This window comes from Phyllobates terribilis, unplaced genomic scaffold, assembly GCF_046119375.1.
Source record: "Phyllobates terribilis strain yellow unplaced genomic scaffold, ASM4611937v1 Scaffold_1__5_contigs__length_1240528914, whole genome shotgun sequence".
NCBI classification, from domain to species: Eukaryota; Metazoa; Chordata; class Amphibia; order Anura; family Dendrobatidae; genus Phyllobates; species Phyllobates terribilis.
This window is the reverse complement of record NW_027362761.1, coordinates 754753879-754769475: the sequence shown is the minus strand read 5'-3', so window position 1 is coordinate 754769475 and position 15597 is coordinate 754753879. Positions and strand designations below refer to the sequence as shown.

The 15597-nt window shown below is 46.5% G+C and overlaps 1 protein-coding gene across 3 annotated transcripts in view; it reads right to left on the bottom strand.

Annotated features, from left to right (window-relative positions):
- LOC141149600 (uncharacterized) overlaps positions 1-10063 on the bottom strand; it is a 56383-nt gene extending 46320 nt beyond the window's left edge. For all 3 annotated transcript variants that reach the window (XR_012245906.1, XM_073636906.1, XM_073636907.1), the window contains exons 1-2: positions 9925-10063; positions 2777-2860 (exon numbers count right to left, since the gene is read on the bottom strand). Coding sequence is in view for 2 of the 3 variants with exons in the window: in XM_073636906.1 (XP_073493007.1) it covers positions 2777-2860; positions 9925-9957 (117 nt within the window). In the remaining variant the exon portion in view is untranslated. The remainder of the gene's footprint in view (positions 1-2776; positions 2861-9924) is intronic.
- Between the last annotated feature and the right edge of the window lie 5534 nt (positions 10064-15597).

Genomic DNA, 15597 nt, shown 5'->3' with positions numbered 1-15597 from the left:
GGCACTGTTTGAAAAGTCATGTGATGCTTCTCTAATTTGTGTAATTAACAGCACCTGTAACTTACCTGTGGCACCTAACAGGTGTTGGCAATAACTAAATCACACTTGCAGCCAGTTAACATGGATTAACCCCTCAAGCCCCGGAGCATTTTCCGTTTTTGCATTTTCGTTTTTTGCTCCCCTTGTTCCCAGAGCCATAGCGTTTTTATTTTTTTGGTCAATAAGGCCATGTGAGGGCTTATTTTTTGCGGGACGAATTGTACTTTTCAACGCCATTACTAGTTTTACCATATCCTGTACGGGAAAACGGGAAAAAAATTCCAAGTGCGGTAAAATTGCAAAAAAGTGCAATACCACAGTTGTTTTTTATTTATTTTTTTTACCACGTTCACTGAATGCTAAAATTGACCTGCCATTCTTATTCTACAGGTCATTACAAGTTCATAGACACCAAACATGTATAGGTTCTTTTATATTTAAGTGGTGAAAAAAAATTCCAAAATTTGGTAAAAAAAAAATAAAAAATAGTGCCATTTTCTAAGACCCGTAGCGTCTCCATTTTTCGGGATCTGGGGCTGGGTGAGGGCTTATTTTTTGTGCGCCGAGCTGACGTTTTTATTGATAACATTTTGGGGTAGATCCGATGTTTTGATCGCCCGTTATTGCATTTTATTGCAATTTTGCGGCGACCAAAAAACGTAATTCTGCCGTTTAAAATTTTTTTCTCGTTACGCCGTTTAATGATCGGATTAATTCTTTTTTTATATTGATAGATCGGGCGATTCTGAACGCGGCGATACCAAATATGTGTATGTAGGGTTTTTTTTTTATATATTTTATTTTGAATGGGGCGAAAGGGGGGTGATTTAAACTTTTATATTTTTTTAATTTTTTTTATATTTTTAAAAACTTTTTTTTTTTACTTTTTGCTTGCTTCTATAGTCTCCATAGGAGACTAGAAGCAGCAACTGTCCGATCGCCTCTGCTACATACAGGGGACGAGCAGGTCCCCTTCATGCAGCAGAAATGGTCCTGTGCTATGAGCGCCGACCACTAGGTGGCACTCATAGCGACAAGATCATGACAAACACAGGCATCTGCTGCAGACCCTGGGTTGTCATGCCCACCCATCGGTGACCCGCGATCACGTGATGGGGTCGCCGGTGGGCGGGGCTTATGACGCGCTACCCGGAAGCGCGCGTTAAATGCCGCTGTCGGAGTTTGACAGCGGCATTTAACATGTTAACAGCCACGGGTGGATCGCGATTCCACCCGGGGCTGTTGCGGGCACATGTCAGCTGTAAGAATCAGCTGACATGTGCTCCGTTCAGTGAGGGCTCAGCGCAGCAGCCCTCACTGAACGGGCAGTACGCAAATGTGCGTACTAATACGTCACCGGTAGTTAAGGGGTTAACGTTGACTCAATCTCTGTCCTGTGTCCTTGTGTGTACCACATTGAGCATGGAGAAAAGAAAGAAGACAAAAGAACTGTCTGAGGACTTGAGAAACCAAATTGTGAGGAAGCATGAGCAATCTCAAGGCTACAAGTCCATCTCCAAAGACCTGAATGTTCCTGTGTCTTCCATGCCCAGTGTCATCAAGAAGTTTAAAGCCCATGGCACTGTGGCTAACCTCCCTAGATGTGGACGGAAAAGAAAAATTGACGAGAGATTTCAACGCAAGATTGTGTGGATGGTGGATAAAGAACCTCGACTAACATCCAAACAAGTTCAAGCTGCCCTGCAGTCCGAGGGTACAACAGTGTCAACCCGTACTATCCGTCGGCGTCTGAATGAAAAGGGACTGTATGGTAGGATACCCAGGAAGACCCCACTTCTTACCCCGAGACATATAAAAGCCAGGCTGGAGTATGCCAAAACTTACCTGAGAAAGCCTAAAACGTTTTGGAAGAATGTTCTCTGGTCAGATGAGACAAAAGTAGGGCTTTTGGGAGGCATTCAAAGAAAAGAACACGGTCCCTACAGTCAAACATGGCGGAGGTTCCCTGATGTTTTGGGGTTGCTTTTGCTGCCTCTGACACTGGACTGCTTGACTGTGTGCATGGCATTATGAAGTCTGAAGACTACCAACAAATTTTGCAGCATAATGTAGTGCCCAGTGTGAGAAAGCTGGGTCTCCCTCAGAGGTCATGGGTCTTCCAGCAGGACAATGACCCAAAACACACTTCCAAAAGCACTATAAAATGGTTTGAGAGAAAGCACTAGAGACTTCTAAGGTGGCCAGCAATGAGTCCAGACCTGAATCCCATAGAACACCTGTGGAGAGATCTCAAAATGGCAGTTTGGAGAAGGCAGCCTTCAAATATCAGGGACCTGGAGCAGTTTGCCAAAGAAGAATGGTCTACAATTCCAGCAGAGCATTGTAAGAAACTCATTGATGGTTACCGCAAGCGGTTGTTCGCAGTTATGTTGGCTAAAGGTTGTGCAACCAAGTATTTAGCTGAGGGTGCCAATACTTTTGTCTGGCCCATTTTTGGAGTTTTGTGTGAAATGATCAATGATTTGATTTTTCCTTCATTCTCTTCTGTGTTTTTTCCTTGCAAGCAAATTAAATGAAGATAATAAGACCAAAGAATTTGTGATTGCAATCATTTTCAGGAAGAAACTGAGTATTATCTGACAGAATTGCAGGGGTGCCAATACTTTTGGCCACCACTGTATTTATAGGACAGGTCAGAGATTTCTAAAACTGAAGTGCTTTCACTTTTAAGCCCTCTGTATATGCTGTGGAGATCAAAGTAGATGTACTTACTAACCTTGTCAGCAATTTCCAGAAATGACTTTCTCTTCAGTCCTTTTGATGAACCCACATCTTGGACACTCATCTTAGTGTCAGGAGTCTAAAGCAAAGAATAAAAACAGAAACTAAGTAAAATGTCCATTAAGAGACATACAAATAATGTAGTACAACAATGTGCTTTATATATTTCAAAGGCTTAGTCTGGGTCACTCGTCACTTGTACTGGACTTACCTGTATATATACTGTGGGTACGGAAAGTATTCAGACCCCTTTAAATTTTTTACTCTTTGTTTCATTGCAGCCATTTGGTAAATTCTAAAAAGTTCATTGTTTTCCCCATTAAAGTACACTCTGCACCCCATCTTGACTAAAAAAAAAACAGAAATGTAGAAATTTTTGCAAATTTTTAAAAAAAGAAAAACTGAAATATCACATTGTCATAAGTATTAAGACCCTTTGCTCAGTATTCAGTAGAAGCACCCTTTTGAGCTAGTACAGCCATGAGTTTTCTTGGGAATGATGCAACAAGTTTTTCACACCTGGATTTGGGGATCCTCTGCCATTCTTCCTTGCAGATCCTCTCCAGTTCCGTCAGGTTGGATGGTGAACGCTGGTGGACAGCCATTTTCAGGTTTCTCCAGAGATGCTCAATTGGGTTTATGTCAGGGCTCTGGCTGGGCCAGTCAAGAATGGTCACAGAGTTGTTCTGAAGCCACTCCTTTGTTATTTTAGCTGTTTTCTTAGGGTCATTGTCTTGTTGGAAGGTGAACCTTCGGCAAAGTCTGAGGTCCAGAGCACTCTTGAACAGGTTTTCATCCAGGATATCTCTGTACTTGGCTGCATTCATGTTTCCTTCATTTGCAACCAGTCGCCCTGTCTCTGCAGCTGAAAAACACCCCCATACCATGATGCTGAAACCACCATGTTTCACTGTTGGGATTGTATTGGGCAGGTGATGAGCAGTGCCTGGTTTTCTCCACACATACCACTTAGAATTATCACCAAAAAGTTCTATCTTCGTCTCATCAGACCAGAGAATCTTATTTCTCATAGTCTGGGAGTCCTTCATGTGTTTTTGAGCAAACTCTATGCGGGCTTTCATATGTCTTCACTGAGGAGAGGCTTCAGTCGGGCCACTCTGCCATAAAGGTCTGACTGGTGGAGGGCTGCAGTGATAGTTGACTTTGTGGAACTTTCTCCCATCTCCCTACTGCATCTCTGGAGCTCAGCCACAGTGATCTTGGGGTTCTTCTTTACCCCTCTCACCAAGATTCTTCTCCCACGATTGCTCAGTTTGGCTGGACGGCCAGGTCTAGGAAGACTTCTGGTGGTCCCAAACTTCTTCCATTTAAGGATTATGGAGGCCAATGCGCTCTTAGGAACCTTGAGTAATGCAGAAATTCTTTTGTAACCTTGGCCAGGTCTGTGCCTTGACACAATTCAGTCTCTGAGCTCATGATTCTCATTTGGTCTGACATGCACTGTGAGATGTGAGGTCTTATATAGACAGGTGTGTGCCTTTCCAAATCAAGTCCTATCAGTTTAATTAAACACAGCTCGACTCCAATGAAGGAGTAGAACCATCTCAAGGAAGATCACAAGGAAATGGACAGCATGTGATTTAAATATCAGTATCTGAGCAAAGGGTCTGAATACTTATGACCATGTGATATTTCAGTTTTTCTTTTTTAATAAATTTGCAAAAATTTCTACATTTCTTTTTTTTTCCAGTAAAGATGGGGTGCAGAGTGTACTTTAATGAGAAAAAAATGAACTTTTTAGAAGTTAACAAATAGCTGCAATGAAACAAAGAGTGAACAATTTAAAGGGGTCTGAATACTTTCCGTACCCACTGTAAATAGGAATAGATTCATTAGGTACATGAAGGGTATGTGCCCACGATGCGTACCAGCCTGCGGCCCGAACGCTGCAGAAGAGCCGCCGGTGGCTTCCGCTCATCTATGCAAATGAGCGGCGCCATTTTGTTCTTCACCTGCGGACTTTCCTCAGAGGTTAGGTCTATGGGAAAAGCCAGCATGCGGACCCGCCGCAGAAATTAACATGCTGCCGTCTGGAAAGACGCGCCGCATGTCAGTTTCCGCGAGTGAGCCGCAGACGCATAGTGGACATGGGATTTCTACAAATCCATCCACTATGATGTAACATCTTACTCCTGCGGGTTTCACGCTGCACAAGTCTGCAGCATCAAACCCACAGTGGCTCCAGATCGTGGGCACACAGCTTATTGCCTCTACATCTGAGCCATATTCAGCCCAACAAAAAGGTAATAGGCCCAGAATGCCACTCCAATCAATATATTAAATAGCACGACAAGGGAGTTTTAAGGCCAAGAACAAGTTAAACTTTATTACACTTTTCAACATTAACAAACACTTAATTTAAAAAGGATGACAAACCAGCAGCCAAATACTTGGTGACACAAATATATATATATATTAATATCAGTTGTATAATAGAACTATTAAAGACTGAGGCACCTACAGAAAGGATATAGACCAATTAATATTAAAAGTATGAGCCATAGCATAGTGTATAATATGAAAGTCACTGTGGACATGGATAGCACACAATCAGCCTGTCTCTATGAGCAGTATTTGGGTAGATAATATAACCCTACAGATGAAGAAATATTGCACCCGTACCCATAATGGACCCAGTCACGGCCACCAGATAGTCTTGGGGCAGTGTGGGGCGCTCTCACCATACACGCCATGGGTAAGCTCAGCATTGTGCTTTGACCATTATTGAATTCTCATCTGTATAGGTCCTGTCATGGGTATTGTTTGAGTTTTACTTTACCTTGTATAATATGTGATGTTGGGGTGATACATACCTATTTATTAACATGGTCATTCATTATACCCTACATTTGTTTGTATCTGCTTTTTACATATATAAGCCCAAGTGATAACGTTCCCATAGGTGATACTGTATATGGATAGGTCTACCTCTTCCTCCTATACTAGATCTCACTGATATGTCATCTAACTATTAATGTGTCTTAATAAAAAACAAGGCTTTTATTCTATTTGGTGGTTTATGGTTACTCCATTTTTCCTTTTTTGCTCTTGGTCTATAGGAGTACTCCACCCCCTATTTGTCTTATTATTTCGGGGGAACTTTAGTTCCTAGCCACATTAATATATGATATGCTATTTGAATATTTGGTTAAATGTGACATGGTTTCTGCAATCTATTACAGCCGAATTTACATCCCAAACACCAAACAGCGCTTCTTCCCTTCAGGGCCTGGCTGTGCAGCAGACAGCAGTTATTGGCCACATATGGGATATTGCCATGTTTGGGAGAAATTGTGTAATGCATCGTAGTGTCCATTTCCCCCTATTATCACTTGTAAAAGTTAAAAATTTGCAGCTAAAGCAATATTAAGCTAAAAATTGGCTCTGTCTCTAGAGGGTGAAATCTCGGACTTTGACGTTCAGTATATAGATGAGCTTCCCAAGAGTACCAAGATGGCAGCGACAGGGGTCTTCTGCACACCCCCTGCAGTCATAGTAACACATTAGCACCCCGCACCGGCTGTGACATCAGTGAAATGCCGCCATCAATAGTATTTAAAAGGTTCATAGCCGCAGCTGTTAAGAGTCAGATGCTGATTATGTAACATAGCTGACATCAGTCACATGTAGAGGGAGCTCAGCTCCTGGGCCTCCTCCACATGTACTCACTCCAGTATAGACGTATAGTTATGCCCACCGGCATGAAGGGGTTAATGCAACGATAAATTTATAACAATCCATGTTTTTACAGAAATGGCAAGGTAGAGTAAATTTAAGTTTTCTACCAGCACTTATAGAGGTATTCTCACTTTAGACATTTATAGCACAGCCACAGACCAGCATGAGAATCGGGGTCCTGTACCCTCCATTCATAGATGCTGCAGCAGCGGACAGGACAAGGCGATGAGGGACTCCATGCCTCCAGATGTATACATGTTCAACTTCTCTGACCCACACCAAAAAGACACGTATGACAGATCCTGTGTAAATACCTATTTAAATGGATTATCTCATTAGTGAGAACGACAGTAAGAATGCCGCCCCCAAAGCAATTAGCTGATCTCCCCTAGTCCTGCTTCCAGGGAAAATCATAGCCATCCGGACATTTCTTCACCAGTGGTAATGCAATATTATATATTCAGAGAAATGGTGTCGGTATAATCCAAGGACAGCTTGAGTCCACAGAATAGGAGTCACTCCCACAGAGTTTAGGCTTAAAGGGGTTACCCTGGCTTAAAGGGGTCCCGGTTATTCGGGACTTTTTTTTTTCATGTGGCTAAGAACTGATAGGCAGGTAGTTTCTAACATGCCTATTCTGCCCGGCGCCAGCTCAGAAACATCACGGACCGCTCCTGCCGGCGATTCGGCTGCTTCATGACAACAGAGCAGCTCTTTCTCTTCCAGGATGTTCTGTCGACAGGGTGTGACTGCCGGAATTATTCTGATAGAATCACACCCCTATGACTGAATACAAGCAGGTAAGACAAAGGATATATAATGTTATAAAATCATTGTACTACCACCGGTTTTCATGAAAACAGCTTGTTAGTGTTGCACATTGCATCACTAACGCCGCTATGGGGGCAGTGTACATAGTAGGACGTGACAGGTTCCCTTTAAAGATGAGTCCAAAGTGGAAGACCTCTCCCCCTTCCTCTGTAATGTCCACATGCTATAATAGGGAATATAGATGAGGCTGTCTTCTAAAGAAAACCCCTTTAACTGGATGCATCACATGCTTGTAATCATTGTACCAAACCTATTGCAGAGAGCTCTATACAGGAAGGAAAATCTATGCTACCTCCACAATCAGTGCTGTGTCCACAGTTGGGCTCATAAATATTGTCACATGCCTGCTGCAGCCATAATGGTACCAGCCTGGAGATGAGTATATGGAGCTTGTAATCTATGTGGGGAATGTTGTAACTGAGAAGGGGCTGTCCAGTGGCGGAGAACCCCTTTAGGCTGGGTCCGTCCAGTGGCAGAGGACCCCTTTAGGCTGGGTCCGTCCAGTGGCGGAGAACCCCTTTAGGCTGGGTCCGTCCAGTGGCGGAGAACCCCTTTAGGCTGGGTCCGTCCACTGGCGGAGAACCCCTTTAGGCTGGGTCCGTCCACTGGCGGAGAACCCCTTTAGGCTGGGTCCGTCCACTGGCAGAGAACCCCTTTAGGCTGGGTCTGTACACTGGCAGAGAACCCCTTTAGGCTGGGTGTGTCCACTGGCGGAGAACCCCTTTAGGCTGGGTGTGTCCACTGGCGGAGAACCCCTTTAGGCTGGGTGTGTCCACTGGCGGAGAACCCCTTTAGGCTGGGTGTGTCCACTGGCGGAGAACCCCTTTAGGCTGGGTGTGTCCACTGGCGGAGAACCCCTTTAGGCTGGGTCCGTTCACTGGCGGAGAACCCCTTTAGGCTGGGTCCGTTCACTGGCGGAGAACCCCTTTAGGCTGGGTCCGTCCACTGGCAGAGAACCCCTTTAGGCTGGGTCTGTACACTGGCAGAGAACACCTTTAGGCTGGGTCTGACCACTGGCGGAGAACCCCTTTAGGCTGGTGTCTGTCCAGTGGCGGAGAACCCCTTTAGGCTGGTGTCTGTCCAGTGGCAGAGAATCCCTTTAGGCTGGGTCTGTCCAGTGGCGGAGAACCCCTTTAGGCTGGGTCTGTCCACTGGCAGAGAACCCCTTTAGGCTGGGTCTGTCCACTGGCAGAGAACCCCTTTAGGCTGGGTCTGTCCACTGGCAGAGAACCCCTTTAGGCTGGGTCTGTCCACTGGCAGAGAACCCCTTTAGGCTGGGTCTGTACACTGGCAGAGAACCCCTTTAGGCTGGGTCTGTACACTGGCAGAGAACCCCTTTAGGTTGGGTCTGTCCACTGGCGGAGAACCCCTTTAGGCTGGGTCTGACCACTGGCGGAGAACCCCTTTAGGCTGGGTCTGACCACTGGCGGAGAACCCCTTTAGGCTGGGTCTGTACACTGGCGGAGAACCCCTTTAGGCTGGGTCTGTCCACTGGCGGAGAACCCCTTTAGGCTGGGTCTGTCCACTGGCGGAGAACCCCTTTAGGCTGGGTCTGACCACTGGCGGAGAACCCCTTTAGGCTGGTGTCTGTCCAGTGGCGGAGAACCCCTTTAGGCTGGGTCTGTCCAGTGGCGGAGAACCCCTTTAGGCTGGTGTCTGTCCAGTGGCAGAGAACCCCTTTAGGCTGGGTCTGTCCAGTGGCGGAGAACCCCTTTAGGCTGGGTCTGTACACTGGCAGAGAACCCCTTTAGGCTGGGTCTGTCCAGTGGCGGAGAACCCCTTTAGGCTGGGTCTGTCCAGTGGCGGAGAACCCCTTTAGGCTGGGTCTGTCCACTGGCGGAGAACCCCTTAGGCTGGGTCTGTCCACTGGCGGAGAACCCCTTTAGGCTGGGTGTGTACACTGGCGGAGAACCCCTTTAGGCTGGGTCTGTCCACTGGCATAGAACCCCTTTAGGCTGGGTCTGTCCACTGGCGGAGAACCCCTTTAGGCTGGGTCTGTACACTGGCAGAGAACCCCTTTAGGCTGGGTCTGTACACTGGCAGAGAACCCCTTTAGGCTGGGTCTGTCCAGTGGCGGAGAACCCCTTTAGGCTGGGTCTGTCCACTGGCGGAGAACCCCTTTAGGCTGGGTCTGTCCACTGGCGGAGAACCCCTTTAGGTTGGGTCTGTACACTGGCAGAGAACCCCTTTAGGTTGGGTCTGTCCACTGGCGGAGAACCCCTTTAGGCTGGGTCTGACCACTGGCGGAGAACCCCTTTAGGCTGGTGTCTGTCCAGTGACGGAGAACCCCTTTAGGCTGGTGTCTGTCCAGTGACGGAGAACCCCTTTAGGCTGGTGTCTGTCCAGTGGCAGAGAACCCCTTTAGGCTGGTGTCTGTCCAGTGGCAGAGAACCCCTTTAGGCTGGTGTCTGTCCAGTGGCAGAGAACCCCTTTAGGCTGGTGTCTGTCCAGTGGCAGAGAACCCCTTTAGGCCGGGTCTGTCCAGTAGTGGAGAAACCCCTTTCATATCACCAGCATTTATACTGGGCTGGACACTGGCGGCCATTATTCCCCGCTCCTAGTAGTTGCTCTATAAGAAGGCCTTGTAGCGGTATCACCGGCCTCCATTATTACCTTGAGCTCTTCAGACTGGCCGCCCTCTCTCATGGCCTGTATTATATATATATCCACTGCGCCAGGAATACAACCTCCGAGCAGCTCGCTCTCGCCAGATGAAGACTGAGCATGCGTAGATGACGTCACCAGACTCCGTCTCCTCATTGCTGGCTTGTGTTCAAGGGTGAAACGCAATGATCGCCGGGAGCCTGAGCAGGCGCAGCAGTTACAGACGTGCCGAACTGCAGATGTGTAATGTCAGGGGCGGCAGCAGTTCTTCCCTGAGCGGCCATTTTCCTTATTCAGTCTGTATAAGTGGCTCGTTATGACGCAGGGCAGTGTTGTGACTAAACTCCTTGCTCCTTGAGGACCAGCTACAGGCTTATTAGTAGGACAGGTGGATTCAGTGGCGGGAAAGTGAACGAGTTGTAAAAGATAAGAAAGGTGAACAACAGCTCATAAATCCCTCCTTCCTTCATAAGAAGCCCCTCATATAGCCTGAAGAACATGTCTACTCAGGGAAGAACCATGCACATCCGTACCGGCGGGGTCTGCTCCAATATTCTGCAATCATTGTGATGGCGGTCCGCCGATAGGTGGCCATGACAGCCGGGGGTCCTGAAAGCACTCGCCGTCCGTGGTGGTACCTCTGGGGCTTCATAGGAAACCAGAACTTTTACTATATATCTATATGGGGAATAAAGAAATTAAAAAAAATGTTTTTAAAAACAACATAAAACTTGAATCACCCCCACCACACACAGACCTGGTCCTAAAGAAAAATTTGGTATCACCATGTCCATAGAGGTCCAGTCCATGAAAATATAGAACAAATTAACGTGATTGGTAAATGCCGTTAATAGAAATGAGATTGGAAACCCCAGAATTGCATTTTTTTCAGTAAATGCAACAAGAAACAAAGCATCTTATCTTCCCCAAAATGGTGTCAACAAACACAGCAGCTCTCCACACAAAAGAACAATCACACATCACCATCCACCGAAAAATGAGAATATTACAGCTCTTGGAAAACAGCGACACAAGCAAACTATTTTTTTTACCAATTTCTGAATTTTTTTACCCCTTCAGGAAAAAAAAACTACAAGTTTGATATCGCTGTAATTGTACCAACCTAGAAAGCATTTTGATAAGTTATTTTTTACCATTCAATGGATAATGTAAAGAAAAAAACAATTTCGGAATTGCATTCTTTACAATTTCACCGCCGTTTTCAAGTACAATGAATGGTAAATTCAATGGAGACATTCAAAACTTCAACTCATACCTCAAAATCAGGGCCAGCTCAAGGTTTTTGTGGGCCCCGGGCGAAAGAGTCTCAGTGGGCCCCTTTAACACATACACGATTCATGATGCACAGATACCGCACAGAAATATATATAGTACAATGCCGAAGATTTCACTTCTTAAATTACATGAGCGATATCTATTGTAAATTCTACAATAGCTCAGAAACCGGCGAATCCTCGCAGTGCACAGTGCAGACCGGACAATATAGTCCTCCATACAGTATTATGGGCCCCATATATTGCTCCATACAGAATAATGACCCCACATAGTCCTCCGTACAGTAATATGGGCACCACATAGTCCTCCATACAATATTATGGGCGCCATATATTGCTCCACGCAGAATACTGGTCCCCATATAACGCTCCATACAGAATACTGACCCCCATATAATGCTCCATACAGGATACTGGTCCCCGTATAATTCTCCATAGAGGATACTGGCCCCCTTATAACGCTCCATACAGGATACTGGTCCCCATATAACGCTCCATACAGAATACTGGTCCCCATATAATGCTCCATACAGGATACTGGTTGCCATATAATGCTCCATACAGGATACTGGTCCCCATATAATGCTCCATACAGAATACTGGTCCCCATATAACGCTTCCTACAGAATACTGGTCCCCATATAACGCTTCATACAGAATAATGAACCCCATATAATGCTCCATGCAGAATACTGGTCCCCATATAATGCTCCATACCGGATACTGGCCCCCATATAATGCTCCATAGAGGATACTGGCCCCACATAATGCCCCATGCAGGATGTCACTTCCCCGATATAATGCCCCATACAGGATGTCACTTCCCCTCCCCCATATAGAGCCCCTTGCAGGATGTCACTCCCCCCCATATAATGCCCCATGCAGGATGTCACTTCTCCCCCATACAATGCCCCATGCAGGATGTCACTCCCCCCATATAATGCGCCATGCAGGATGTCACCTTTCCCCCCCATATAATGCCCCATGCAGGATGTCACTTCTCCCCCATATAATGCCCCATGCAGGATGTCACTTCCCCCCCATATAATGCCCCATGCAGGATGTCACTTCCCCCCATATAATGCCCCATGCAGGATGTCACTCCCCCCCATATAGAGCCCCATGCAGGATGTCACTCCCCCCCCCCATATAATGCCCCATGCAGGATGTCACCTCTCCCCCCATATAATGCCCCTGCAGGATGTCACTTTTCCTCCATATAATGCCCCATGCAGGATGTCACCTCTCCCCTCATATAATGCCCCATGCAGGATGTCACTTCCCCCCATATAATGCCCCATGCAGGACGTCACTTCCCCCCCATATAATGCCCCATGCAGGATGTCACTCCCCCCTCCCCCATATAATGCCCCATGCAGGATGTCACTTCTCCCCTATATAATGCCCCATACAGGATGTCACCTTTCCCCCCATATAATGCCCCATGCAGGATGTCACTTCCCCCCTCATATAATGCCCCATGCAGGATGTCACCTCTCTCTCCCCCCCATATAATGCCCCATGCAGGATGTCGCTTCTCCCCCATATAATGCCCCATGCAGGATGTCAATTCCCCCCCATATAATGCCCCATGCAGGATGTCACTTCCTCCCATATAATGCCCCATGCAGGATGTCACTACCCCCCCCCATATAGAGCCCCATGCAGGATGTCACTCCCCCCCCATATAATGCCCCATGCAGGATGTCACCTACCCCCCATATAATGCCCCATGCAGGATGTCACTTCTCCATGTAATGCCCCATGCAGGATATCACCTCTCCCCTCATATAATGCCCCATGCAGGATGTCACTCCCCCCATATAATGCCCCATGCAGGACGTCACTTCCCCCCCATATAATGCCCCATGCAGTATGTCACTTCCCCCCCATATAATGCCCCATGCAGGATGCCACCCCCCCCCCTTATGATGCCCTATGCAGGATGTCTGTCACTTGTTCCCCCACTCATATACTGCCACATGGAGGATGTCACTTGTTCCCCCCCATATAATGCCCCATACAGGATGTCACCTTCCCCACTCCCATATAATGCCCATGCAGGATGTCACTTGTCCCCCCTCTTGTGACCACAACTTCTGGCTGACCTAAAATCAGAGGTAACATTCACCTCGCTGGTCTCTGCTCTGGTCTGGACTCCTCAGCGTCGCAGTCTTCCATATCTCTGCATTATGACTGCTCAGATCAGTGGGCTTTCTGCAGTGACGTCATCGCGCCCTCTGTCCTGAGACGTCACAGAGTCAGAAAACACCAGAGCTGCGGAGGAACAGGGAGAGGTAAGTATTGCAAGTGCCGGGGCCTTGAGCAAGCGGGGGGGAGCCCACTCGGGGCCAAATTGCATGCCGGTGTCACCGACGGCTAGTGTCCCCCCCGCTTGCTCAGGGCCCCGGCATTTGCCCGGGTGGTGACGCCGGCCCTGAGAGCAGCACTGATAAAATATGAAGATGACGGCTGTTAAGTACAATACGGGCAGAGAATTTAGATTAGAAGCACAACCTCAGCCGTGAAATAAAAAGCATGCACTCACCAGCTGCTTGTGACCGTTACCTCGGACTTCCAGTCACAAGGTTAAAACATTCATAAAGTGTGATTTTGATTGATTACAAACAGTAATGCCAGCAACAGAGGAGATGGAGAAATTGATTTCTCTGTCTCCTCCGCAGCTGTGCTGCGATCCTCTCTGTGCTAGAAGATCGGAGCACGGAGCACTGACATTCAGCTCCCTCTAGCAGCAGAGCGGCAGCCGAATGTCATTAGCATATCGCATCCGATGCTCTCGCGTCAGATGCCATACACTAGTGGGACCCCGGCCTAAACCTGCAGATATGCAGTCAATCTGCAGGTCAATAGCAGGTTCAATCATTGTATTCTCAGCGATGACTGAACCCGCGGCGCCTCCCACCGCATGACTGAAACCGAATGCTGGCAGGGAGAATAAAGTTAATTTTGTCCCCGCTCTATTCGGCTGCGTGCAGGCGCAAGGCAGCATAATAACTCTATTAACCTGCAGATTAACCCCATATCTGCAGGTTAATAGTGTTATTTCAGGTGACAGGTTCCCTTTAAAGAGTTCTCACTAGAAATAGTAAAATAATACTTGATAGCACCAACACAAGCAGCCCAAGTGTATTTTTTGTAACTCATTTCCTTCTTTGGCACCAGTCATGGAATTGCACTCCCCCATGATATTCCATTTTAATATTTTGCTAAAAGGTGTCTGGGTTAGGCCCCTTATTTAGGGATCAAGATTTTCACAAAACCCTTTGATTGCTGCTCTAAATCACGGTTCCCCAACTCCAGTCCTCAAGCCCCACCAGCAGGACATGTTTTCAGGATTTCCTTAGTATTGCACAGGTGATAATTCCATCACCTGCACAGGTAATAATTCCATCACCTGTGCAATAGTAAGCAAATCCTGAAAACATGACCTGTTGGTGGGCCTTGAGGACTGGAGTTGGGGAGCACTGCTCTAAATGTTGTAAAACAGGCAGAAAAGAGCAAAGGTAGGTAACACCTCGACATAATATATCTGAGGTTCAACCATACAGTACAGACCAAAAGTTTGGACACATCTTCTCATTTAAAGATTTTTCTGTATTTTCATGACTTTGAAAATTGTACATTTACACTGAAGGCATCAAAACTATGAATTAACACATGTGGAATTATATACTTAACAAAAAAAAGTGTGAAACAACTGATGTCTTTTGCTTTGATGACTGCTTTGCACACTCTTGGCATTCTCTTGATGATCTTCAAGAGGTAGTCACCGGAAATGGTTTTCACTTCACAGGTGTGCCCTGTCAGGTTTAATAAGTGGGATTTCTTGCCTTATAAATGAGGTTGGGACCATCAGTTGTGTTGTACAGAAGTCTGGTTTATACACAGCTGATAGTCCTACTGAATAGACTGTTAGAATTTGTATTATGGCAAGAAAAAAGCTAAGTAAAGAAAAACGAGTGGCTAACATTACTTTAAGAAATGAAGGTCAGTCAGTCCGAAGAATTGGGCAAACTTTGAAAGTTTCCCCAAGTGCAGTTGCAAAAACCATCAAGCGCTACAAAGAAACTGGCTCACATGAGGACTGCCCCAGGAAAGGAAGACCAAGAGTCACCTCTGCTTCTGAGGATTAGTTTATCAGAGTCACCAGCCTCAGAAATCGCAGGTTAACAGCAGCTCTGATTAGAGACCAGGTCAATGCCACACAGAGTTCTAGCAGCAGACACATCTCTACAACAACTGTTAAGAGGAGACTTTGTGCAGCAGGCCTTCATGGTAAAATAGCTGCTAGGAAACCACTGCTAAGGACAGGCAACAAGCAGAAGATACTTGTTTGAGCTAAAGAACACAAGGAATGGACATTAGA